The sequence below is a fragment of the Mizuhopecten yessoensis genome, unplaced genomic scaffold (genome assembly GCF_002113885.1).
Source record: "Mizuhopecten yessoensis strain PY_sf001 unplaced genomic scaffold, ASM211388v2 scaffold3575, whole genome shotgun sequence".
NCBI classification, from domain to species: domain Eukaryota; kingdom Metazoa; phylum Mollusca; class Bivalvia; order Pectinida; family Pectinidae; genus Mizuhopecten; species Mizuhopecten yessoensis.
Window position 1 is genome coordinate 1123340 of NW_018405113.1, and position 25675 is coordinate 1149014.

Here is a 25675-nt window from a genome sequence, read left to right on the forward strand (position 1 = left end):
TTGGTTGTTGATTTTTGTGATCTTTACCTTTGACAAAGTTATTTTTATAATGTCATATGTCAATTATACCATCACTACCGATAAACATGAAGATGGTCCCTGCAACAAACAGAATGTATATAAACGCAATCGTTTGCAGACAGAGAGTCGGAGGCGCCCTGTTGGGGGCTAACCAGCATGCATTCACAAATACATGTTTACTGTATCCATGCACATGGACCTTGGTGTCACGTGACTAGAATACCTTTGACAGGTTTAGCCATATACATCGAGATATTGATGATGGATTTGGCCTTTGGTGACCTATATATATCGACATGCTATCATTCAATTTGTTGTGTAAATCAAAAGTGTGTAACATTTATCAAAATTGTTGGTCTGATTGACCTATGACTTCATCTTAACAAGTTTTGGCCTAGTAGGTGCGCGGCATTAGCTTTTTTTATCAAGTGTGGATGTTTGCCATTATTATTTTGTTAGAGTTATGCTATTTTGATCGATATTATTTAGTTTTACATCTGTATGATATACTTTGCGACACAATTCATCATCATCATCATCATCATCATCATCCCGATTCTATTTCACAGTACAGTAGATGATGAAAAGACGACATATTTCTACAATACCCCGTTAGAGTGTAAATATATAATCCGTAATTACAAATTGTTATTATGACAGCTTACTTAGGTTTATAGCACCAGAGACTTAACTATTTATCACTTCCCCTTCGACTTCGACTGGCTAACACCGTAGGCTACAGACAGCAATTATTAATGTATATTTAATGGAGTATCGTAAACAAACTGCCCTTGCTTTATGAATGAAACTAAAGCATTAACCTTTTATCATTGAAATATGTCTTATTACAAGAAGATATTTGTATTCTTATAACGGTATAAACGTTAACTTACAGAAGAAAAACGGTATTTCCATAATTTATGATATGGTATGGTATCTCTTTTGTTGTGAACTCGTCACAGACTCAAACGACTCATTGATCATTTAACCGATTCAAAGAACACATAGCTGCGCATTAGTGTTTACAACATAGCAGCGTTGACGCTAGATACTAAATATAATATTCGGTGGTATTTTCCACGTACAGGTGTTCATTCAACATAAAAGACTGCTGAATAGAACCCATTCTCAGCAAGAACGCCCGACTGTCAACTTTGGTCCCGACTTCTACAGTTTGGACCAACATTAAATATTTTATATATATATATATATATATTACTTCTTTGACCCATATATATATACATATATATATGGGTCAAAGAAGTAATATAGACGGTAAAATCCCATATAACACTGGATCCTAATGGAGGTATGTCCGTAGAATACGAATTACTTAAAATATTATATGGAGCAAAGAAGTAATTTCAACAGTATGGACAAGTTTAGGTTGTCAAATTTTCGGAGCGATCAACTCCTTTTTCAAGACACAGTGAAACAGAACAGTTACATGTACATATACATCATATTACAGGAAGATAGAATTCATATACTATAATTGAAAATATAGCTATTATATAAAACAATAGTCCCCTTGGCAAAAACAGCCGAAGGCAGCAATTACGCTGAGAGCATCGCGGACAAGGAACGCTGATGTAGAGGACCTATTCTTGCGCAAGATGCACTGACATATAAAGTGAGTCCACGAGAGATATCAAAAACGTTGAACATGCGCATTTGGAAATATGGCCCGGTAAATGTGAAAAATCACCAATCTGCTACGGAATGTCTCATTAGACGCCTCTCAATAATGCGATGGATCTAAGTCACAGCACGGGGTCCCACTTAGTCGCCTCTTTTGGTTTGCAGGAATTATACATGTGCCTCTATTGGTTTGCAGGAATTATGCATGTAGTGATGAAATAAGTGAGTGCAGGAGGAATAAGTAGATAAAATGGCTAGGTACTGTATAAATCCGCAAAATAAATCTGACAACAGCTGTTGGTCACACAAACTGACATGAAGCAGCAGGCAGGCGATATAGCAGACCAACTGTGCAGTAATGAATCATTAGGTCAAATGCCCCCTGGAAGGAAAACAAGCGGATGGCAACTGCCTATCGTTCGTTCATACTTCGAGAGTAGCGGGTTTGTAGATTGGTGATCCAAGACCGTTTTCTCGTACGTCGTCTCGTTTCATCCCATGTAGGGCAATGATCTATGGCAACAACCTGCATGTCTTTCCAACTATGACTAGGCATATTAAAATGCCTTGCCACAGGGAAGTCTGGTTTGTTCTGCTTGATGGAGCAGCGGTGGTTGTTGATCCTGACATTGAGATGGGTGCAGGTCTCGTTATTATTTGTATTGCGCGAGTAACAAGGTTAAATTAACAGACCGCAAACTCCGTATTCTGACTAAATGATATCAGTGTCCCAGAATCGATAACATCCGGACTTTAGGAACCTTGGTATTGCAGATCCAGGACATTAGTATTCAGGGATATTGATTACCAATCCATTTGGTTATAAAAATACAAAATCGCTTGTGAATATCTAGTCCGAAATAACTGACTCCTTTTTAACAACATTTGATGGATCGCCCCTGTTATTTTGAACTAGTGAATATCCTCAGACACAATATTTAATGGGCAAATATTAGTTTAACCCAATTGTCATAGGTCAACTTGAGTATCAATATCGGCCAGTTTGACATACCTATCATATTCTATTCTAAACAAGTTATACCAAGTGAAAACATATAGATCTGATTTATTTGGTACCTAAAACCTAAGGTCAAGGTATATGTCAGCAAGGACTACCAAAAAGCATAGGCTAATAAGATACATTTTGTAGTTCATATCAGTCAATATTGCGAAAGATTTCTTTGCACATACTCTACTAAAGTTAAATATATTTAAGCTATACCTTTCCTCATACGTCAACATAAGCATGAATTCCGGTCAATATGAATGGAATTGCATTGCTCTTTATTTCACCAATCTTAAGTTATAACAAAAAGTCCATATATCTAATTTGGCGTGCTCTACAGTAGTTTGGCAGAACTGGAGAAGTAAACATTTAACAGATGATAACGCATACCATCTTCCATTAGGGACAGCAAGCAGACATCTGTCAGTTACGTAAATGTACATATATTCACGCAACCAGAATTCTCAGTAATTATTTACGGCCTCTTAAACTTTGCACCGTTAATCATTTCCTCGATGGACTTAAACATTCCGGCCTAAGTCAATGGTGGAAATCCTCAGAAAACTAGGTCGCGAGAACAGGGTTTTCCATTGGCAAATATTCAAATTTTGTTCTATGGATGGTAAGTGCATGCATGTATTGAGCTGTCTTACATTGCATTTTACGTTGTTATGCAAAGAAGCTGAAGTGTTCTGCTACTAGAGTTGTCTTTATGTATTACTATTGATCAACCCAAAATAATATTGATAATCCTATTGTACGATGGCCGAAGGCGGCCAGGCACATTTGAAGCATTTATACCTCGTTTCTGAACCATGGTACACTTTCGTGTGGTACACAAACGAAGCATTTATACTTCGTTTCTGTACCATGGCACACTGTCGTGTGGTACACAAACGAAGCATTTATACTTCGTTTGTGTACCGCGTTACACGTGTGTGGTACACTTCTGCGTTACACTTTTATTGTTCGTTTCTGTCCGATTGTACAGCCGAAAGCGGCCATGGTACACTTTTAAACGGACATTGGCGTATTGACCTCGCCAGCGTTTGGAATGTTCATCATACGAAAGGTTATCGCAGTAATAGGATATCAAACCAACGCTTACGCTCTGGACATGGGCCCATTTGGGGTGGATGAGGGTGTGGTAGCCGTCAAGTAAATCATCAAGCAAAATAGCATAAGGTCACGTACCGGTATATATAACAAATTTAAACGACAAATGCATATCGCTTTTAATCTCGCTATGCATATATTTCACATGATAATTAACATATTTTGTATCTTAACAAATATTTAGTTTTTTAAATAAACAAGACGTATCCTGTATGAGCCCTCCACAGAAGAGTTACGACAGACCTCAACATTCCACGGCGGCAACCCGTTATGTTTTAATTGGAAAAATAATAGCTCATGGTCATTTCCTATCAGTGGCCGCTCTCGGCCACACAATAGTGTACCGTGGTACACATTCGAAGTATAAATACTTCGTTTATGTACCACAAAAGTGTAACGCGGTACAGAAACGAAGCATTTATACTTCGTTTGTGTACCACAAAAGTGTACCGTGGTACAGAAACAAAGTATAAATACTTCAAATATGTCCGGCCGCTTTCGGCTAACGGTACAGAAACGAATGATAAATGCTTCGATTGTGTATCACACAAAAGTGTACCGTGGTACACAAACGAAGTATAAATACTTCAAATATGTCCGGTCGCCTTCGGCTAACGGGACACAAACGAAACATGAATGCTTCAAATATGTCCGGCCGCTGTCGTCTAACGGTAACGAAACGATGTATAAATGCTTCGATTGTGTATCACACAAAAGTGTACCGTGGTACACAAACGAACTATAAATGCTTCGTTTGTGTACCACACGAAAGTGTACCATGGTACAGAAACGAGGCATAAATGCTTCAATTGTGCCTGGCCGCCTTCGGCCATCGTACTATTGTACTATATATACCATTTTAATTATCCTTACTCGAATCCAATATGTTTAATACTTTTTCAAGTTTTTTATGTTTTGCTCATTCTACATGAAAGATATTAAAACATTAAACATAAAATGATTCCATTCAGATGGTTTTCTCCGAACTTTTTATTGATATGTTCGCCTCTGATAGTAGGTTGTTTAATTTATTTTAACATAATCTTTCTTCCAATTTGATGTTATATACGTGACAAGTAAATCACCTTTAAGTCAGGAAATAGCATCAGGAAATTGGTGTCATTATATTTTTCATTTTAAATCTACCTGTCACTAAGTCAGCTACAGTTTTGATACATTTCATTGACAAAAACGTAACTGTCAAATGTACTGTTTTTTATGAGTGACCAATACAACTGGTTAAAAGAAAAATTAAATGATTTTGAATTAATTTGAAATAGTCAATTGAAACTGTAAAAATAAAAAGGAGAGATTCCTTTCATAGATAAACACAATAGCACGATTCAAAACACACACACTCTCTGTTAGCAAAACGTATAGCACAATAAATATATATATTTATAATGAAGATAAACGCACCATGGTCATACACCTGACCTAAAGTTAATGTAGTTAAATCGATGCAAATTAGGCCGATACTAATTAATTAAATAAATAATAAGGCAAAATAAGGGAGTTGTACAACATCAAAGTAGTCTCAACCGTCCCCTAGCATAAATTAATAAACGTTACACTCTTGTGGGTCAAAGGTCGATTGATCGACAACAGATTACACATATATAGTAGTTGTACGGATTTTTCCTTCAACAGATTACAATATTCCTTTCAAATGCAAACATAATCCTTAGCAACAACCTTAATTACGAAATGAAATAGCACCATAGTCTTAAACTTTGTACAGCTCCTACGGCTCTGATTGCCTTGACCAATAGGCTTTAAACCAGATATACTGTATATGCTGGGACATTTTCGCGGAGTCAAACCTTTGCCTACCACCCACAAATTCAATTTTCGCCTAGTGTTAATTTCGCCCTTCACATTTCATTTATATGTGTATTGTGTTGGTTTACCAATTTTCGCTGTGATGATAAATTCACCTTCATCATGAAAGGCCAAAAAGGCGAAAATTAAATTGCAGAGACAATTTCCCGAAATACAGTAGCCGTTTACTTACGTAACTTAAACATTTTGTGTTAATAAATCAAAATTTAGTAATTAATAGGAATGTGCTGAATACGAATTTGAAAAAAAATCTGCTCGTAGTATTGTATGTCTTCTTTTTGTTTGACATAATTTGATATAATTAGTATTGAAATGAAGAATGAATGCTGTAAAATACCTTTTTTGTTACACAATTCCAGAAGCCCAATATGCAACAACAAATTTTAATAATGAAGTATAATACGAGTTACACGCCACACAATAACAAATCGCTGAGCTAGCACGTAAAGCCGTTTAAGGGGAGATAACTCGTGACTGACTATACACATGTACTATACACAAGTGATTGTAATTGAATCAGGAGCAGTTTGTCGAAGCCTGTACAAAAATGTTATAAAAAAATCATGAAAAGACAAAACTTTCCTTTGTTCTTTTCAACTCATTATTATTTTCCTAAATAATAGAATAAACGAAGCCGTTTTAATCTATTAAACAATGAACCAAACAATCTTTTTGAATTCTCCTAACAAACAATCAGTTAGATAATGACAAACCGTCGTGATAATAATCAACCTGTTTTTAGGATCAAAATATAAACACTCAAGAAGGGGCTGACACAATACAGGGCTGAATGATGGGGCATTCATAGGTTACATAATATAAAACCTTCAAATGACCTGTCCTCTAATACTTACAAATTAGCCCTAGGGATGATTTTCTTGGTTGTTGAACTCCAATTTTAATAATGAAGCATAATGCGATGTACACGCCACACAATAGCACGCCACTGAGAGATAGTTTGCATCACAGCATACTTGAGCGATGTACAGTGTATTTAATCAAGAACTGGCTGATTCAGAATTTTATTTATTAAAGTTTACAAAAAGATACTAGCATGTAAAGCCGTTTTAAGGGGAGATAAATCGTGACTGACTATACACATATACGCTACAGAGTTGAGCAAGGTGTTTTCAGTAAAGGGTAATTTTTAATTCTATTTAAATTTGAAGAAATAGATTTTTTTTATGTCTACTTTTTATTATTGATCAAATTCATGTACCAGCAGACAAATGCTAAGTGACTGTTATTTAATCAGGATCAAATTGTCGAACTTATATAAAATGTTGTAAAGACAAAACTTTCCTTTCTTCTTTTCAATTCATAATGTTGCTAAATAATAGAATAAACGAAGCCGTTTAATCTATTAAACAGCGAACCGAACAATATTTTCGACTTCTCCTCGAAAACAATCAATCAGATAAGAATAAAACGTCGTGATAATAATCAACCTGTTTTTAGGATAAAAATGTACACACTCAAGAAGGGGCTGACACACTAGAGGGCTGAAGGATTAGGCCTTCATAGGCTACAGAGAATAAAGGACCTCATCCTCTAAAACGTTCAGTTTAGCTCTAGGGATGGTATTCTTGATTATTGAACTCCATACTTTCATTAAGCCGAGAGATGGACATTTAATAATATAATCGCAATGTTGAAATTTATTTGGCATACCCACAACGTAAAGAATGTTTCTTTCCCCCGGTAGAACAATGGTTATCAGAATTTGTTATTTGAACAGTCCAAGTTTTATAACAAATATTTGTGCGAGATGTTTTAATTACTTATTATTCCTTTTTTACGATGATTTTGCGCCTTTCATCATACGGCCTTAGATGTCACGAGAAAGTGAAAACCTGAACAAACAAAACAACCCGGTTACAGTTTTGAAAAAAATGGTATTTGATTTTACGCATTTTAGGAAATTTAAATATTAGAAGGAGAATATATTGATAATATATATCAGACAGAAATAAACAGTTATTGGTAAACAATACTGCACAATATAATAACAAATAATAAGTTGAGAAACAATATGTATATGTATATCTCTCTGTCAAAATCACCTAGTTACCTTAATGATACACCTGTAATTGATAAATTTATGATAATCTATTTAAATTGTTCGTTGAATTCCACTTTCTATGAATTTGTATTATTTTTATAATTATTTTTTAGTATTTCTATTGCTTTTTAATCAATCGAGTCTCAAAGAATGACAAAATGGAATTGAAAGTGCTTAGTATTGTATTTCTTATTTTAGATACATTTGTTGTAACTGTACTGTATGTAAACATATGCAAATTGAAAATGCTTGTAGTTGAATTTCTTTATCTACAAATGCATTATATTGTAACCTGTGTGCATGTACACATGAGAAAGTTAAAAGTGAACGTTGTAATATTTAATGTTTTAAATACATTATGCTAAGAACTGTACATAAATGTATGTGATTGTTCGTGTGTTGGTATATATGACCAACACTAGAAGATAAAGCACTAGCTTTCCAATCTGATGTGTTATACAATATAAATCAAAGGATAACCACATGTACATATGTTAAATGTTAGACTTTAAATTTATTTATTCATATTGCAGTTCAGGTGTTCCTGGTTTCGAATTATTATTTGCATGTCAATATGATTTGGTGAGAAATTAATATAAGCTCTAAGCTTGTTTTCCTATCCCTCTAAGTTGATGTTTGATTTTTTAATAAAATACTGTCAAACTAAAGAATGACAAATATAAAGACTTTGTTTTAACAGTGACGTAGATTTAAAAAGTTCCGTTTTACAAAGATCACCCTTGAGTATTCACTCAACAGTAGATTTATCGTAACTTAAACATTACTCGAGTCCAAGCACATGTAGTTCGAACTTTTTGTTATTAATGAGGTGGATACATAATCTACCAATATGCACGTATTCGAACAAGGTTTTTAATCGAGTATGTAGATATGATTCTAATAATCGAAAGCGAAACCTTTGCAAGTGCATGATTCCAATAATCGAAAGCGAAACCTTAGTTAGTGTATGATTCTAAGTAGATCGTGGAAATTTTCAAAAATCAGGGTTACTTGATAGCAGTCATTCATTGGATAATTGATATCAGAACCAGAGACAGCCCACGTGATCATAACACGTTGGTATATAAACTGAGCAGGCCGCACCATTGAGTTGCATATTCTCAACATACCATTGCCTATATGGCAATGGTATGTTTCCCTTACATTTTTCTGTTTTTGAGATTTTTCAATTTTCATTGATTTCAAGGTAGGTAAACGTGATTTTAAATTAAATTATTGTGTTGTTTGCACTAAGTACTATTACAATTAAATAAACAACCCCTTGAAAAAATATACGGTCACCCAAATTCAAAACCCAATATAATTGATCTTTTAACACTCCATTTAAATTCAGATATGCGTCTTTTATTGGGATCTTTTATTATCAGGGAATTGAACTTTTGGTGACAATACAATGTTTTAAGGGCTTCCGGAACCTTAGCTGATGCATATCTATTTTTAACTCAATAAATTTATCTCTTTTTTTGTAAATGTATATCATGGGTATTCGTAGATGTGATGTTGAAATAAATAATAAGAGTTTTCTTTATTTATTTTCTAAATTTTCATATCACTGGCAGTTGATTTATTTACATTTGTTGATCAAAGTTCTATAAATATGGTCGTAATATTGCCACTATATATGTCAACCGCGAAGGAAGTAATTAAGCGCTTTTTTCCGTTCGCGGTAGACGGGTATAACGGTTTGGGCTATATCTTGATGCTGACCAGAGTGATAGATTTCGGTCTCCTTTGATTCATGTTCACAACATAATGATAGTTAAAACCTGTTCATATCTTGAGAAAGAGATGTATCGATGATTCCGTATTTTTTATTGCTTAACAAATTTACTCGCAACTTGTAAATGGACTCTTTCAAAGTCACTGAAGATAGTAGTTTAAACTTTGTTTTATTCACATAACATATGTATTACATGATACAAACATTATTGATCGTAAATGTATGGGAGACTGAATCTAGTGTTAATACACTTGTGTAAATACAATGATGTTATCTTAGATACCAATTATTTGACCTCAATATTATCTACAAACAACTTGCAGTTTAGACTGGACTCTTGCTTATTCATTAAATAGTCTCTAGAACTGAGGAGATATGGCTTGCTGTCAGTATTAGGTATGGACTTTGAAGCTAAAAATGTTTAAATCAAATCTTTTATTTGAAGCTATGTTTATTTTGTTCATGTTGATGTATATTAAAAATATAAGCAATCACTTTGCGACTTTTCTACATAGACATGTCTATGTATGTATTTCACTGTGTTTTACTATTTTGCCTTCAAACTACTTTGTAGTTACAAATATGCAAATACATTTGAATTGAATTGTAAACCTGTTAACCGTAACCGACATTAACAACTATAGCGTAGGGATAGTGACGTGAATAGGGATAAATTGCAGGGTAATTTAGATAAGAATTTGTTGAAATGCGGTGTAAAATATGGTACATGTATAAAATATGATATATTAAAGAATTCGGGACATTGTGGTCAAGACAAATCCTTCTATTGCGTCATCGTTAATACCGATCATTTCAAGAAAGGTTTATATATGAATATTAGTAGGATCGTACATAAACAAGCTGCATTATTATGCAAAGGTTCCATTATGTTTCAAGAAGGTACATGTTAGACCATTTTTAAAGGAGCCTGGAATCGACAAGGAGGAGTTGAAAAACTACCGACCAGTTTCAAATCTGCCTTTTCTGTCTAATGCCAATAATGTTGAAGTGCGAGTTTTAGGGCATCAACTAATGTGATGTCATTCCAAGCAAAAGTGTATCAAAGTGAAATAAGAAAAGTATGACTACCGTGCGTGAGATCCATGGAATCTGAGTGGCCGATATTACACCAATTGAAAACCCCATATCTCTTGTTATAGTAAAAAAGCACAAATATTTGGACCAAAGAAATTTCTTACTGACGTTCGTTGTGATAAAATATATATCTGATATTCTTTATAGTCTGGCATTGTCGAAGTCACTCATCAGGGTGTCACGTTCCCTTGGGTTGATATTATTTTGGTAGGGTTACAACTAGAGAATCCTCAATTATTTACAAACATTTTTCCAAATAAAATGGAAATAACGAAAAAGTAGCTCTAAAAGAAACATTTATTATGTTAAATTCCATTAGCACATCTTATACTTAATTCGTTGTTTTGTTTACAGGTAAAATGGATTGCCATATGGATTCACGCTAAATGAAGTAACATTTTTTTTCGAGTTGACGACTGTGCATCGGGTTGTCGACTCGGGTTTCAGTTTTAGAACTGAGTTTAACACGATGCTGGATGAGATTGTTAAAATAACGTTCCGAAGAAAAAACTTAACTATGTCATCTGAAGTGGAATTACATCGTCTTCTTTTTCAAGAGTATCAATGATCTGTTCTAAAACTATCTTTATGAAGTTACTCGAACCTTTTGATTCAATTTATGGAATCAAATCATTGTTTGTAGTAAACGTTTGTGTTTGACATTAAGGGGGAACATTTTCGTACATGGAAAAACGACCCATAAAATATGAGAAAAAAACAACAACATTTGATCAGTAAATTGGACGGGTTGCTTATATCATTTGGTTTCAACTCTCAATTTCGGAAAAAATACAGCAAAGGATCTAGAGTCATTGGAACGTATTCTGACGATTAGAGCACTGGAAAACATCACCAGGGTCATTAAGGACAAAACGCATGCAGACATTATCATTTTCGTCACACTGGGGTCATAATAACAGTTCTGGACTTTTGGTTTTGTATTATCGATGTACTGTTATTATTACACATGCAGAACGAAAATTGGTATTTTGAAAAAAAANTGAATATTGTCTTATTTAGCTTGAATTAATAGAAACAATACACGATGTGTCTTTTAGCCTTTTAAGTCCTAGTAATGTTTATGAATAAACATAAGCATATACAATCAAATATTCACAACATATTCAATCAACAGATAAGTATTTTAATATTCAAGTATTCATCTTACACTGTTAAAATTAAATGCGTGTCTTTTACTTGCACAATGTTTGCCTTGCCTGTAAAGGTGTTTTTATGGGGGATAGGTTAGTTAGGAAGAGGGGGGGGTGTAAGTGAGTATAAATATGATATGATTATAATGCGTATATGTTTCAGGGGGTGACAATCCAGATCCAAACAAAAACCACAATAATCAACTTGGTATTGGTCATCCGCCATCATAACTGATTGTGAGGGCGTTTTTCCCCGAGTCGACGACTGTATCGGGTTGGTGCTTGGGCTTCAGTCGTAGAACTGATTTTACAACGATGGTTAAACCTTCAGTTCAAGTAAAAGAAATATGTATTCTGAACATGATTTAGCTTATTTGAAATCATTCCAAGGAGACTTTGAACGTCAAGATACCAATCGAACAAAAAGAAAACAGATATTTTGACAGAAATGTATATCAACATTTTTTGAACAACGATTCGTACAAACGTTTGAAATCTAGAACATAGTATGTGGCAACGGTTAGGAAATTCTTCCAAAAATACATAAGAAATCCCGGAGCTTTTGTTTTATATCTTTTTTATTACAATCTTAAAACATGCCTTTTTTACAATGCGTTCCAGCACATTTATACATGTGGACTCGCGTTTACTTTTTCATTTATAGCTCATGATTGACAAGATTTTTTAAATTTCGAATTGGATATAGGAATATGATTGCTACCTGCACGAGCATGTGTTCCGGGTGCTCCAGTTTCTACTATAATACGTCCTAAATACGCATCTGTTCCCGTCAATAAGGGGAATTATGCAAGTAATAATTTGATTCATCACTGTTATAAATTAAACTTTAAAACGCTAATTATTTTCAAGATATCTTACTTTCTTTCTAATTTGTCTTAATGGATATAAGCAGGAAAATCATCTCCAAAACTGTCATAAAAACATAGGTCAGCGTACCCGTATTTTTGAAGCCAAAAAGAATCAAGAAACATTTTGCTGTTGAAATAATAAACTGATATTGAAATTTGTAGTTTCTGGTTTTTTTTCCATTTTCACAATGTAAGATAAACAACTCTTGTTCTTTAAGAAGAGAAAAAGGAGTTATATCGTTTTTCAAACGTCAAATTCAATTAGGATGCTAAAAAAGGCCTCGCATGTTCATTTGATGTACGTTAAAATTTAATTTCATGTTTTGACCAAAATAAATTTTACAAGAATTCCAAAGGAGATATTCTCCAACAATTAAAATTGACGATCAAAACTTTTATGAAGATTTTTTTCAGCGACGGAAATGTGTAACAAGAAAGAATTTGATTTCCGATATGAACTAATTGTATAATTTGTAACCTTAATTGCAGCTTTTCTATATGAAATAAAGATGAGAGTTGCAACCTAATGAGCTATTATCCTTTAACTACATTTTGAATACATATCATCAATAAAAGTTTCAAAATTAATTTGTTGTCGATTTCTTTATTCGTTGTATTTGCTATAAATTTTCAAATGCCTGGTTAAAACGTATTTTCCTTCTTTTAAAAACGAGCAGGATATATTGAAACTCATTTACGCTTTTAAGCATCGAATTGTTACAATCCGATGTCGACAGATGACGTGGGGACTCTTTAACAATGGTTTATCACGGTAGCGTGACATATGACTATATAATACATATTATATTTAAAGATAAAATAAAATCTGTTTTTATATGGGAGGATAACAGTGTGTATCTCATTCTATTTTAGTATACGCATACTGTGAGAAAATCGTATTAAGCATACCAAAAATATGTAAAATACGTTTGGGTGTACAATATTATCCGTGTTGCATAGGCAAAATATTGAATTTGTGATTCCCTAGCCGTCATGTTGAGATATTTCTTCCGCGATCCATCACGCCTGATTATTTCAATAAGGTCTGGTCTCATTCAGCAAGAAGTAGTAATTCAAATACAGCTAGTACTAGAGACATTGTCAAGTAAAGTTTTCATAATGTGAAAGTGAAGATGTTCATTTTCGTCGATATTTATTTGCAAGATATTTACCAAAATTGAAAGCTTACTACTAAGCTGTACGATAAGTATGGCTATTTCGATTTCTCGGTCGTTAATATTCCCTTTCTTAATAATAACGTCCTTGCTTCCCCAACCTACGGTGTTTATAAGTCGCAGTTGATTCGGCATTCAAGAGATTGCTCCGAATATCCCGATTTCAGTTATCGACTTCTGACAGACAAATTTGCAACCCATGGTTTCCAAATATGCAATTTTATAGATATCATAGACAGGTTCGGTGGTCTCAATCAAATTCCCATTGAGAAATGTGGTAGCTGTTTGTTTGTGTGATATGAATTAAGGTCGATGTATTTTATTATGCCCATTAGTGTGTGTTGATAATTCGTTGTCATTTTCCCGGTTTTTCGGTATAAGGACGTGACATTACATGGATTTGACAAAGATTTAAATAGCGGCTGTCGTCGATGAAACAAAAGACACGTACTTCCCTTCTGGAACATCCAGCAAATGTCGGTTAAAAGTTCTGTAGTGCTAATATTACTTGCAATTGTTACTTATCCAATCTATTGCATCTTTTCTCCGCGTGAATCTTTCTTTATACAGTATAGATCTGAGTAAGATTATTTGGGTGTCTATAGCTATCAAGGATAAATCGTTTTGCCAGATAAATGGTGTAGTGCTACCACACAATGCATCTGGGAACACCAGCAGAGTTATCGTCCTTGTTTTGATGTTTACATTCTTCATAGGATGCATGTGTTCATGTACATAGTTTAAATAAGTTCCTCAGCAGGGACAGGGAAAACATAATAGGTAAATGCGGTCCTCAGCCCACCTTTTTATTAATTGTGTACTAACAACTAGAACTGTCATCATTTATTTGTTTAACACATGAGTGAGGAAATGTGGTAACAAGAGAAGAGGCCGCTGGTCGGCCTTACTGAGTATACATTGTATCTATCGGATATGATTTTGCCGACCGCGAGCGCCGGTTAGGACTTTCTCGCTGTGTAAACCTCCAACACTGTTGGAGTACTTCACAGTAGTCTTAGGTGAACTTGGAATCTATACATTGTAAAATGTTTATGTTGTATACTGAACAGCTGAAAGGGGCCGACGGTGGCACAGTGGTCTGACAATCTGCCACCACTAGCCTTCCACCACTGGGTCGCGGGTTCGAGGCCTAATTATATAACTACACGTGGGGCAATTGTTAGGTACTGGCCGTAGGTCGGTGTTTTTTTCTCCAGGAACTCCGGCTTTCCTCCACTGAAACATAGCACATCCTTAAATGAACCTAGCTATTAGGACGTAAAACACAAACAAAACCAAAGTCACTGTATCACTATATATAAAAATGTATAATGTAGTGTTAATTATCAACCTCAGGCCAGTATGACAGACCTCAACCTAATAACTATAATCAAATACGAAATTAGCTGATTAAAATGAGACTTTTAATAATAAACAACCACGTACACTATACATTTTACGTGTAAGTCATTTTTTTTTTTATTGAATCTCAACAATGTTTAGACTTTGAATTGGAAGAGTTCAAATGTGTCTTCATGGGAAGATGAGTTAATAATGGTGATTATAAGTGAAATAGTAAGTTATAAAGGGCGATAACTCTGTATAGAACACAAGAACAGAATTCAGTATGTGACACCTTGAATTGTCTTCCTAAGAAAAGAGTACAGAATCATTTGTTCTATATGATTTCAGGTTGAATGTAACAAACGCAAAGAAGGCAGTTAATTTCAGTGTTTTTATTTCATGAAATTAAAGTAGCAGGTGAATTACCTGAGGGTACCATTCCTTTTCGAGCTGAATTTATATGGAATCCCAACAGCAGATCAAAACCTATTCATCATTGTCATTAGTAGAAACAAATGTATAATGATAATAATAATAAATTGAGAATAATTTGAGGTTCTAATATACCACTTTATCACAACCTAAGTCGTATGTATAGTCTCAAAGAGGTTCACAGATAGCATTCAACAATTCCAGCACTGCCCATTCTGTCAACCACGTGCTCATTTACAGCTGAGTAGACTGGAAGCTAAAGTATCTTGTTCCAAGATACAACACAGTGATGTGACAATTGACTTGAACCCGCAACTCTTTGGTCACGAGCCCTGTGTCCTATCATTAGACTACCGTACCTCCATACATACGTAAATATGTACATTATGGGTGGATTGGTCGAGTGGTTAAAGCTTCTGCCTTCTTCGCAGGTGGCCAGGGTTCGATCCTCAAAGTCGTCCCACTCATGGAATATCAGAGAAAGTGCTTTTCTCCTGCCCACACAACTCGAACAACTCTGGTGGAGTATAAAATGGTCTGGGATGGATGTTACGGTATCTGTGATGTAGCATTCAAGTAAGGTGGCACTATAAAAGATGCCGTTGGAAGCACAGTCTCCCTACAAACAGAACACAATACATCTCCAGCACACACGCAGGCATACACACATAGGGAGAAATTAGCCAGGTGGCATAGGACTAGTAGTTAGCGCCTGATAAGGCAGCTTCTGCGAATTCCTCAAAATTTGTACAGTTATATATCTTAATTGTATAAATGATATATCTATGTACTGTAAAGCGCTTTAGAATGACTTTTGTAAGCTAGATAGGGCGCTTTATCAAATGTTGTATATATACATGTTTTCTGAACATTAAGTGACAGATTTATGCGTAAATATGACACTATAAAATCCAGCTTTGAAATTTAAAATAGGATTATACAAGTCTTGATTATCTCCCTTTGAATTTATCAATAAGTGTCTATGCATTCACAAAATAATGATAATAATAATAAACATTTACATAAAGCCCTATATAATTTGTAAAATTATTCTAAAGCACTTTACAACATATGGATAATAGTATTAGTTATAATTGTGAAACAAAAACAAAGGCTTACAATCACTTTAAACATTAGGCAAGCTAATAATCATCGCAATAGGCACATAAATGAATATATAACGTGTGGTATATGACATGACGTCTTTGCAAAGAGCCTAAAATGCAGACGTAAAGAGGTGAGTTTTAATGTCGCTCTTGAACTTGGCCGGGGAATTCGACTTTCTTAAAGCAGATGAAAATCCTTCAAGATTTTGTGTTTATTGATGAATATTTAACAGGTGATACTTTCCAAGTAAAAGATACAAAATGGCTGATGGATCAGCATCCAACCCGTATGGAGTGGTGGTGGTTGGAATGGGTATAGCAGGGAGGGTCAGGATCAGAGACCTCACAGCCTCAACTCACTGTGAAGGCTGTCACTGGACTGTCAAAGGATTTGTGTCAAGGTAACCTTACAGAATATGTAGAACAGCTACTGTCTTTTGGGTGTAGCCTCTGTGGCAGAGTGTAATTTAGTAGCTACTGTGAATAAATCTCCAACACACACACAGGCAAACACACATAGGGAGATGTTAGCCAGGTGGCATAGGACTACTAGTTAGCGCCTGATAAGGCAGCTCCTGCAAATTCCTCAAAATTGTATTGATTAATGTCTGTATATGCTTATTGTATTAATTGTACTTCTATGTACTGTAAAGTGCTTTAGAGTGGCTTATGTTAGCCTAAGATTGGGGCGCTATATCAAATATATATTTTTAGCTCACCTGGCCCGAAGGGCCAAGTGAGCTTATGCCATGGTGCAGCGTCCGGCATCCGGCCGTCCATCGTCTGTCGTCCGGCATCCGGCGTCCGGCGTCAATATTTTACTTTAAACAACTTCTTCTGAATAACCAAGAGGCTTAGGATAATGATATTTGGCCAGAAGCAAACCAGGATGAAGGGCTACCAAGTTTGTTCAAATAAATGACCTTCACCTATTTTCAAGGTGACAGGGGTCAAATAAGTTAAAAACTTTAAACAACTTCTTCTGAATAACCAAAATGCCCAGAGTGATGATTTTTTGCTAGTAATATGATGGGATGAAGGGCTACCAAGTTTGTTCAAATGAATGACCTTCGTCCATTTTCAAGGTCACAGGGTTCAATTATCTTAAAAAATCTTTATACAACTTCTTCTGAATAACTAAGAGGCCTAGGCTAATGATATTTGGCCAGTAACATGCTAGAATGAAGGGCTACCAAGTTTGTTCAAATGAAGAACCAAAAGGTATATTACCTTCATATTTGGCTGGTGGCTTCCTGGGAAAGGGGCCGACAAAGTTTGAGAATGAAAATGACCTTGCCTGCTTTCAAGGTCACAGGGGTCAAATATGTCAAACTCTTTAAACAACTTCTTCTAAAGAACCAAAAGGTATAGAATATTCAAAATTGGCTGGTGGCTTCCTTGGATAGAGCCTGACAAAGTTTGAGAATGAAAATTACCTTGACCTACTTTCAAGGTCACAGTGGTCAAATATGCCAAAATCTTTTAAACGACTTCTGAAGGACTAAAAGGTGTAGAACCTTCATATTTGCCTTGTGGCTTCGTGAGATAGACCCTGACAAAGTTTGAGAATGAAAATGACTTTGACCTTAATTCTTCAAGGTCACAGGTGTCAAATATGTCAAAAACATTGAACGACTTCTTCTGAAAAATCAAAAGGCATAAAATTTTACTATTTGAAGAAGAACGATGGTCAAAAAGCATAAAATCTTATAATAATATTTGACTGGTAGTTTCAACAGATGGAGCTGACAAAGTTTGGGAGTGACAAATTTGTAGTACAATATAATATTTAATGAGAATATTTGCTATAACTGCTTAAATATTCAGGTGAGCCATACAGGCCCTCTGGGCCTCTTGTTTGTTTGTCACATTCGGAGGCTTTCATTTCTGCATGCTAACTGTCCAGACACCATGCATATTTTTGCTATTTCTGCATAGAAACGCAATTATGTTGCTATGGTAGGGCATATCTACCCATGGACATTAAAACAAATCTGCACCAAGAAAGGTAGCCCCAATTAACCAATATGATGTTTATAACAGAAATTGGTCAGTAATTTCAAGTTATTTTTTTTACCTTTTATGAGGCCAAAAATAGTCTGTAATGCCCCAAGTCCTTTAAGCAGGCATTTATTAATTGGGGTTCTTTGCATTGTGCTTAACTGCCTGTAAATATCTACCTCTGCTTGTAAACTTAATTTTTACAGTATTTAAAATTACAGTACATAATTAACCCCAGGCCTGCATGAATTTGATACAGTTGCATCAAAATAAAGAATTAAGTATTGTAAACCTTAATATCAATTTATATATTCAGTTATATCATATGACATGTAATAGGACGAGGAAAAGTGATAAAGATAGTGCCGTCGCTAGGGCTCGAACCCGCTACCCTTGGCTCTCCAGCCCCATGCTCCAATGCTGAGCTAAAGGGAAATTCCCTACAGCTGACGCTTGTAAGGAAACCTAATCAATTCACATCTTTTACACTATTCCCCACTTTTTTCTAACACCAACCCAGGTTCTTTGACTCCCTGCCAAGTGTTCTCCTACCTTGAACGGGGAGGGTCACCGGCACCAATTTGTAATAGAACGAGGAATAGTGATAAAGATAGTGCCGTCACTGGGGCTCAAACCTGCGACCCTTGGCTCTCCAGCCCCATGCTTCACCGCTGAGCTTAAGGGAAATTCCCTACAGCTGATGCTTGTAAGGCAACCTAATCAATACACATCTTTTACAGACATATGATATAACTGAAAATATAAACTGTTAAAGAATAACAGCTTGGATACATGTTTTATCTTTGTAGAAGGGACATTGAAGTAGAAGGATCAGTAAAACTTGAACTTGATGAGGCTCTTAATAGAAAGGATGTCCACGTTATCATCATCTGCACAGAAAATGAACAACACGAAGATCAAGTCAGGTACTTAAGTGGGATTTCAGGCAAATTATCACACAGTTGAAGAAATAAGTATGAGCGATTGTGAAGATTTCTTTATATTGTATCTCTGTTGGATACACGACCCGATTTGTAATTTCTTGTTGAGGGGAGGCTAACAATTTGATGAACATTACTCCTGTTTGAAACACTCTCTATGGTTGTTAACAGGCTGAAAGCTTATTTCATAAGGATATCTTTCTAAAAATTAATAAAATGATATGTATGTGCTTCTTGTTAATATGAAATTTAATACGAAATTTATGTAAGAATACTTAGTCTCATAGGAATGAATTCATCTAAAATGTTAGTGTAATATGAAAATTAATATGAAGTTCGTCTAAGAATATTCAGTCTAACAAATTATTTATCAGTATCATAAGATGAATTACATTGAGGTGTACATTATTGGAAGTATTTGAAACATGTTATTTCATGAAAAGTTTTTATTTTGTCCCCCTTTTCACCAGAAAAAGCCTACAGCATGGGAAGCATGTACTCATTGAGTTTCCAGTGGCGTTAAACTCTCGGGCGGCAAAGGAGTTCTACCAGCTCGCATCTCAAAAAGGTTACAGCCTCCTCTATATTTTCTGTCACTCTTAATTGTTTCCATTAACCTGGTAGTAAACTTGTACATAGCATTCAGGGTTAGTGCTGGAAGTGTAGATCTTTATGTTGGCTACAAATTTTAACTTTGAATTCCGTATGCTAGTCATGTCATGGGTATTTTGTTATTGGTTACATAATTACTTGGCTGAAAGAAAGTTACTGTCAATTCTCTCCGTTCAGAGCACTGCACTTGAAAGACCCATGAATGATGTTCTGAAGTTGGAATCTAGCATACAGGCATTTGGAAAATAAATTGAATTTAGTTACATATATGTTCCTTCATAAAAACCACAGAACATGAACTATTACATTGTATAAGTACATGTAGAAAATTAACTAAATACTTTAATTAAGTAGGTACTTCAAGAAAAGACTTCAAATGCAAAAATACAGTATTTAATATATGAATACATTCCTGATTAATTGAACTCTGTAATGTGTTGAAGGACTCATTCTTCACCAGGAAAATATTGCTTTGCTGAATAATTTTAAAGACAAGTTGACTGGTGCAGGAAAATGGAAGTGTGGAACAATCTCACTCACAGGTAAAAATAAATTAATCAAATTATGTTTCCTCAAACAGTGCCTATCACCACTGTACTTAATCTAGACTCCTGGAAAGGACGCTGTAATATCCCGATCAATACATAATGTAAGTGTCAGTATTCCAGGCATGACAACACAGACAGCAACAAAGTTAAAATTTGAATTTGTACCGGAGCTGTTTTCTGAGTTTTTCAAAAGCAAAAAATTAAACATGCATGTGTGTCTTATTCAGGCAAAAGACATATGTATATATTGTGGATTATGACAATAAAAAATCATAACTCTGAAGTTTTTACTTCATGTACAATTGAGCTAGATCCTTTACTTATTCAATGAATGGAGCAAGATAATTTACTTTAGGAACGAATTTGCAAAATAATGATATAATTATGTACACATTGCCTTTCTGATTTAATATCTAACTATATACATATTCTGGAACTGATCCCTGAAATAGAAATTTACATTTCTAATCCTAACGAATAAATGAAATGTATGTACAGTTTAATCATTATTTTCCTACCAGGAAAGCTGAATGGCTGGATTGGGGACATGAAAAGATCTGGTCGACCTTTTATAGCCAATATTTCCCTGATTGAAACAGTGTATCATTTAGTGGGGGAGGTCAAGGTCATCGGTGGAAAGTTTACAACACTGGAAAATGGCTATAATGCTACGGCAGAACTGGAAACTACAGATGGAAAGTAAATATTGTAAAATTTAAGTAAAGAGGTGCATCATTGATCTTCAGAAATCAGAAATTGTTGTAATCTACGTCTTATGTGCTCAAGTTCACTTGGAGGTAAAAATATACTGAAAAGGCATGATGAGCTATAAGCTCTATAAACCAGACATCAACTAAGATCTGCTACATTTCGTGTATGATCTAAAAATCGTCTAGTTTGAGGAAAACATTGTCATCTATTTGACTAGATTTAACAGTCTTTCCCATGGCAAGCAACAGACCAAAAACAAATTTATCACAATAACAGTCTTTCACATGGCAAGCAACAGACCAAAAACAAATTTATCACAATAACAGTCTTTCACATGGCAAGCAACAGACCAAAAACAAATTTATCACAACATTTAAGCTGAAAGGTTCTGTAGATGAAATCATTGAAATATTTAGCACACTTGACCCTCTGACCTTTAGTGGTTCAATGTATTGTAATATACATGTATATTTAAACAAAGTCGATAGTTCTCTTGATAGCTTACTACACCACTTCAAACTTTAAAAAGGTAATATTTGTTAGAACATATCTGATAGCTGAGCCACCACAACAATTAAACTACATATCAGATGTCTTGGGTCTGGGACAATTATAGGGGTATGAATCTGTAGAAGAGGTCATTTAGAACAAAACTTTATGCTGGATGGAATAGCAGTGACATAAATTGCAAAGAACTTGGTACCTGGATTAATAATGGGTAAAGTGTAGACAGAGGCCTGTTCTTTTATGCGGAACAACCGGTTTGTCCATTTATAAATGTAACAATTTCGGGTATAAATCCTGGCAGCTTGCAAATGTGTATGCAGGCCTTGCAAGGCTTTGTCAAGGCTCACCTGAAAGCAGCATCAGATTACTAGGTCGGACCTTATTTAATAAACCATCATTGGTGGTCCCACCAGTTTAACTGTTAATAAATGAAAACGGCCCTAGTTTCACTGTAATAACACAGTTATCTCCCCCTAAACTAAGACATGCATCACCTACAACACTCCGTTTGCGTATTTGAAACAAGCAAAATATTTGCATACTTTAACTGCTGTTACTTATTCAAAACCCCCAAAAATGATGTATACCGATATTGTGTCTGATTACATTGCTTTAATATGTTGCTTACAAATACATGTACATGTATTTCAGAAAAGTGATTGTATCTCTGACAAGGCTGACAGAAGCCAAGAGACAGAAGAGGGTATACTTTGAGATAGAGGATGGGAGTACTGTAGAATATGTTCCTGAGGCGCCAAAGTCACAATCAACTCAGGGAGACGGCAAAAAACCAGGTAGGTCTCTTACATATTGTACATCACTAACATGCTTTTAACTACATCACATCTTCATATTTTATAATCCATTCTTTACGGTAAGCTCCTACTCAAAATCTTTTAATTACCGATCAGCTGATCATAAAATTCATACTGAAAATATTGAAGAAATAAGATATGTTTTCTTACACTTACATTTCGTTTGTAAGAAAAAGTAACATCTTTTGTAATATTGAAACATGACTTGTTTTTAATATGAACTTGAAGTACCGGTAGTTTTGTTCTGGAGTTAGTATCCAGCCAAAAAAGCACAGTTTTTTTAAAGCGTTTTCATAGTCAAAGGGAGATAATCTTACTGTGACAGTTGAATGTATGAGAAAAATCTGTTATCTGTTCATATGTGCTTTTATCATCACATTTGAAAATATCTATAATTTATGATATTTTGTAACCCATGTTTAATTACTTTTATATTACAGGGTACATGTTTATTACATGCATTATTGATGAAGACAATTGTTTGTTATCGGTGAACGTAAAATGTTTGCAAAAAAATAATCCATGTGTCACTATAGGAACCTCGGAGGATGATTAATGAATTAAAATTAATGATCATTTCTATTTAAAATATTAGTAAAGCAGAGCTGTCTTATCAATGACCTTGGTTTGGTTTGGTTTAGTATTGTTTAACGCCCTATCAACAGTGATGGTAAATGACCTTGTTCATGTTTATCTTTCCAGTCGGTTTGTTCATGAGGGACTTCCTGCTGTTCATCAATGAAGTAAAATCCGGGAACAACAATGAATCAGATATAAAAAGGACACTACGTAGTATGGAAATAGCAGAGGATATTCACTCCATGATTCTATGACGTCTGTGAAAAATGTAGCTGATATCTTATTTACCGGGTATATTACAACAGTAATGGGGCATTGCCAAGCTGTGAGCTTATACACCCACAACAGTCAAAGATGAATATTTTCATTTTCTTAAGCAGTTGTTTTAAGACTATATCTACTCAGGTACCCAAGAAAAGTTGTTGTTATGGTTTGAGTCCAAATGTTGCTGGCTGTCCAGGTCTGGTTTAAATCTAGTCAGATGTTCAGTGTTTGTTTGAAATTAGATTTTTGTATTAAAATGGGAGTCCTTTTTTAGAGTTCCAAATTTAGCAGCCTAGATAGATTTACTGGTTCTAATGACCAGGTGAATCTGTAGTCACTTTCGACATCTTGAAATACATAACAGAAAAATATCCTCTTAAACGATTGTTGTTATCATCGAATAAATGAGTTTATGAATATATACTGTACATTGGGTCATGTTAAGCTAGATGTCAATTGTCTAGTTGTCCTACCACATCACATGTTTACAGCCAGTCTTGCAGGGAAAAAGTTATTTTTTTATTTTTTTTTATTTAACATTGTCTTAAAAATCCAGCTATATCGCATTCAGAAAACTTCAGCAGAGCATGGGCAATGGGTGTTACATTAACAGGGTTCTTTACAAATCAAACTGGTTCCTTTTGTATTCCAGCTGGATAATCAAAAAATTGTCAGATGTCCATGTTCCGACAGCTGCAAATGAAGGTGACAGCATTAAAGAGGTTAGAATAATTGTTTCACTAATTTTGTAAGCTTTATCATTGTAAATGTACTGTGTTCACCTACATAAAGGTCGTAAAAATTGCAATACGGTTTAATATTAAATTTATAAACTAATCAAAGGTGGTTTTGTTTTAATTATTGGCTATCACAAGTATTCTGATATAGCTCTATGTATAACCCACTAGGGTGACAGTACCCAAAATGGATCACCAAACCATCATTTTCTTCCTTCATTGAAAATTCAGTGGATGAATTATATTAGTTCATGGTTGTATCAAAAGAAAAATATCAATGGGTGTTCTTACCAATGAAATAAACACCCATACTCACGTGAGATATTATAAAACACTTGTGACTTCATCAATTGGTGTTTCCGTTTTTTGGCAATGTCAATACCCAAAACAGATCACGGCTCGAGTTTTGCAATAGCTTAATTGCTCTTCAGATGATCATTTCTTTGTAAGCAATTGACCATTTTATGATAATCTTCCTACAGTCGGAAACAAAAGACATAGACGTTGCACGCGCAATTTTTTAACAAAGTAATTAAAAAATAGATTTGACGTTTTAATCTGACACTAATTGAACTTAAAAGTTAACTTTCTCTACTAAAAATAATGCCTAACTATGTATTGTAAAGATAAATGATTGTAATAACTTAACTGTTGACATATTTATAGATTTAAAAGTATTGTTGCAAAGAGTGGTCCGATTTAGGTACTGCTTCCTTAGAATTGTTTTCTCCAGGTATGGGGAATACTTTTTCTTTTTCTTCAAAACCTGCCTACACAACATTACGAACAGCCCCACCATTTTGAGTAAACCCGCAAAAACCATGCTGCCAAAGTTTCAAGTTCTGGCATCATTAAATCAAAACTTAATTATACTTCACCTTGACAGATCCTTATCTGTTTCGGTGAGGTTATATGATAAGAACTTCAAATAAAGACTTTGCCATTACAGTTGTGCCAGATCAGAGAAATTAAAAGAGTGCAATCCATTCTAATGTTATGTGATACGTGTAGCAGAAATAAAGAACAAACCTTTTAGTACAACATTTATTTATACCTGTTAACAGTATACAGAACGTATATAACAAAATAATTCTGAAACATGAACAAATGGGACAGATACTGCACTTTGTACTTAGTTGTACACAGATTATTCAAAAGCAATAAACCAGAATATTCTTTTAGTGTAGCACTCCTTGAAAACATTTTAAATTTGAAGCACAACTTTTAAGAATATGTCCAGTTGTATAAACTGTTTCATTTGCAAATGAAATTTCGACAGTCACTCACATACAACAGTATTATTAAATGTTAATGAGCTTTCTCAAAGATACAAATGTACATGCATGTTCTGACGAGTCA

The 25675-nt window shown here is 34.6% G+C and overlaps 1 protein-coding gene and 1 long non-coding RNA gene across 3 annotated transcripts; both read left to right on the plus strand.

Moving 5' to 3' along the window:
* Window positions 1-8762: 8762 nt before the first annotated feature.
* Window positions 8763-11530, plus strand: LOC110447722. Its single transcript, XR_002462633.1, has 2 exons — window positions 8763-8895; window positions 10879-11530. It is a non-coding gene; the product is annotated as an uncharacterized LOC110447722 (long non-coding RNA).
* A 1667-nt stretch (window positions 11531-13197) lies between these two features.
* On the plus strand, window positions 13198-24416 carry LOC110447723 (biliverdin reductase A-like). 2 transcript variants are annotated; one of them, XM_021493601.1, is made up of 8 exons: window positions 13198-14499; window positions 16835-17002; window positions 19412-19528; window positions 20014-20111; window positions 20599-20697; window positions 21225-21402; window positions 22573-22715; window positions 23439-24416. In XM_021493601.1, the coding sequence occupies exons 2-8, from the start codon at window positions 16863-16865 to the stop codon at window positions 23567-23569; spliced, it is 906 nt and encodes a 301-aa protein (XP_021349276.1). In that variant the 5' UTR covers window positions 13198-14499; window positions 16835-16862; the 3' UTR covers window positions 23570-24416. The 2 variants fall into 2 exon arrangements, with proteins under 2 accessions (XP_021349276.1, XP_021349277.1); XM_021493602.1 differs by lacking the exon at window positions 13198-14499 and adding an exon at window positions 16054-16071.
* The last annotated feature ends 1259 nt before the right edge of the window (window positions 24417-25675 follow it).

Excerpts from the sequence above, each read along its gene's own strand:
- LOC110447723 (XM_021493601.1), top strand. The coding sequence starts at position 16,863 with ATGGCTGATGGATCAGCATCCAACCCGTATGGAGTGGTGGTGGTTGGA. Across the intron at positions 20,698-21,224 it reads TGGAACAATCTCACTCACAG|GAAAGCTGAATGGCTGGATT; the intron begins GTAAAAATAAAT and ends TTTTCCTACCAG. Across the intron at positions 21,403-22,572 it reads CTGGAAACTACAGATGGAAA|AAAAGTGATTGTATCTCTGA; the intron begins GTAAATATTGTA and ends CATGTATTTCAG.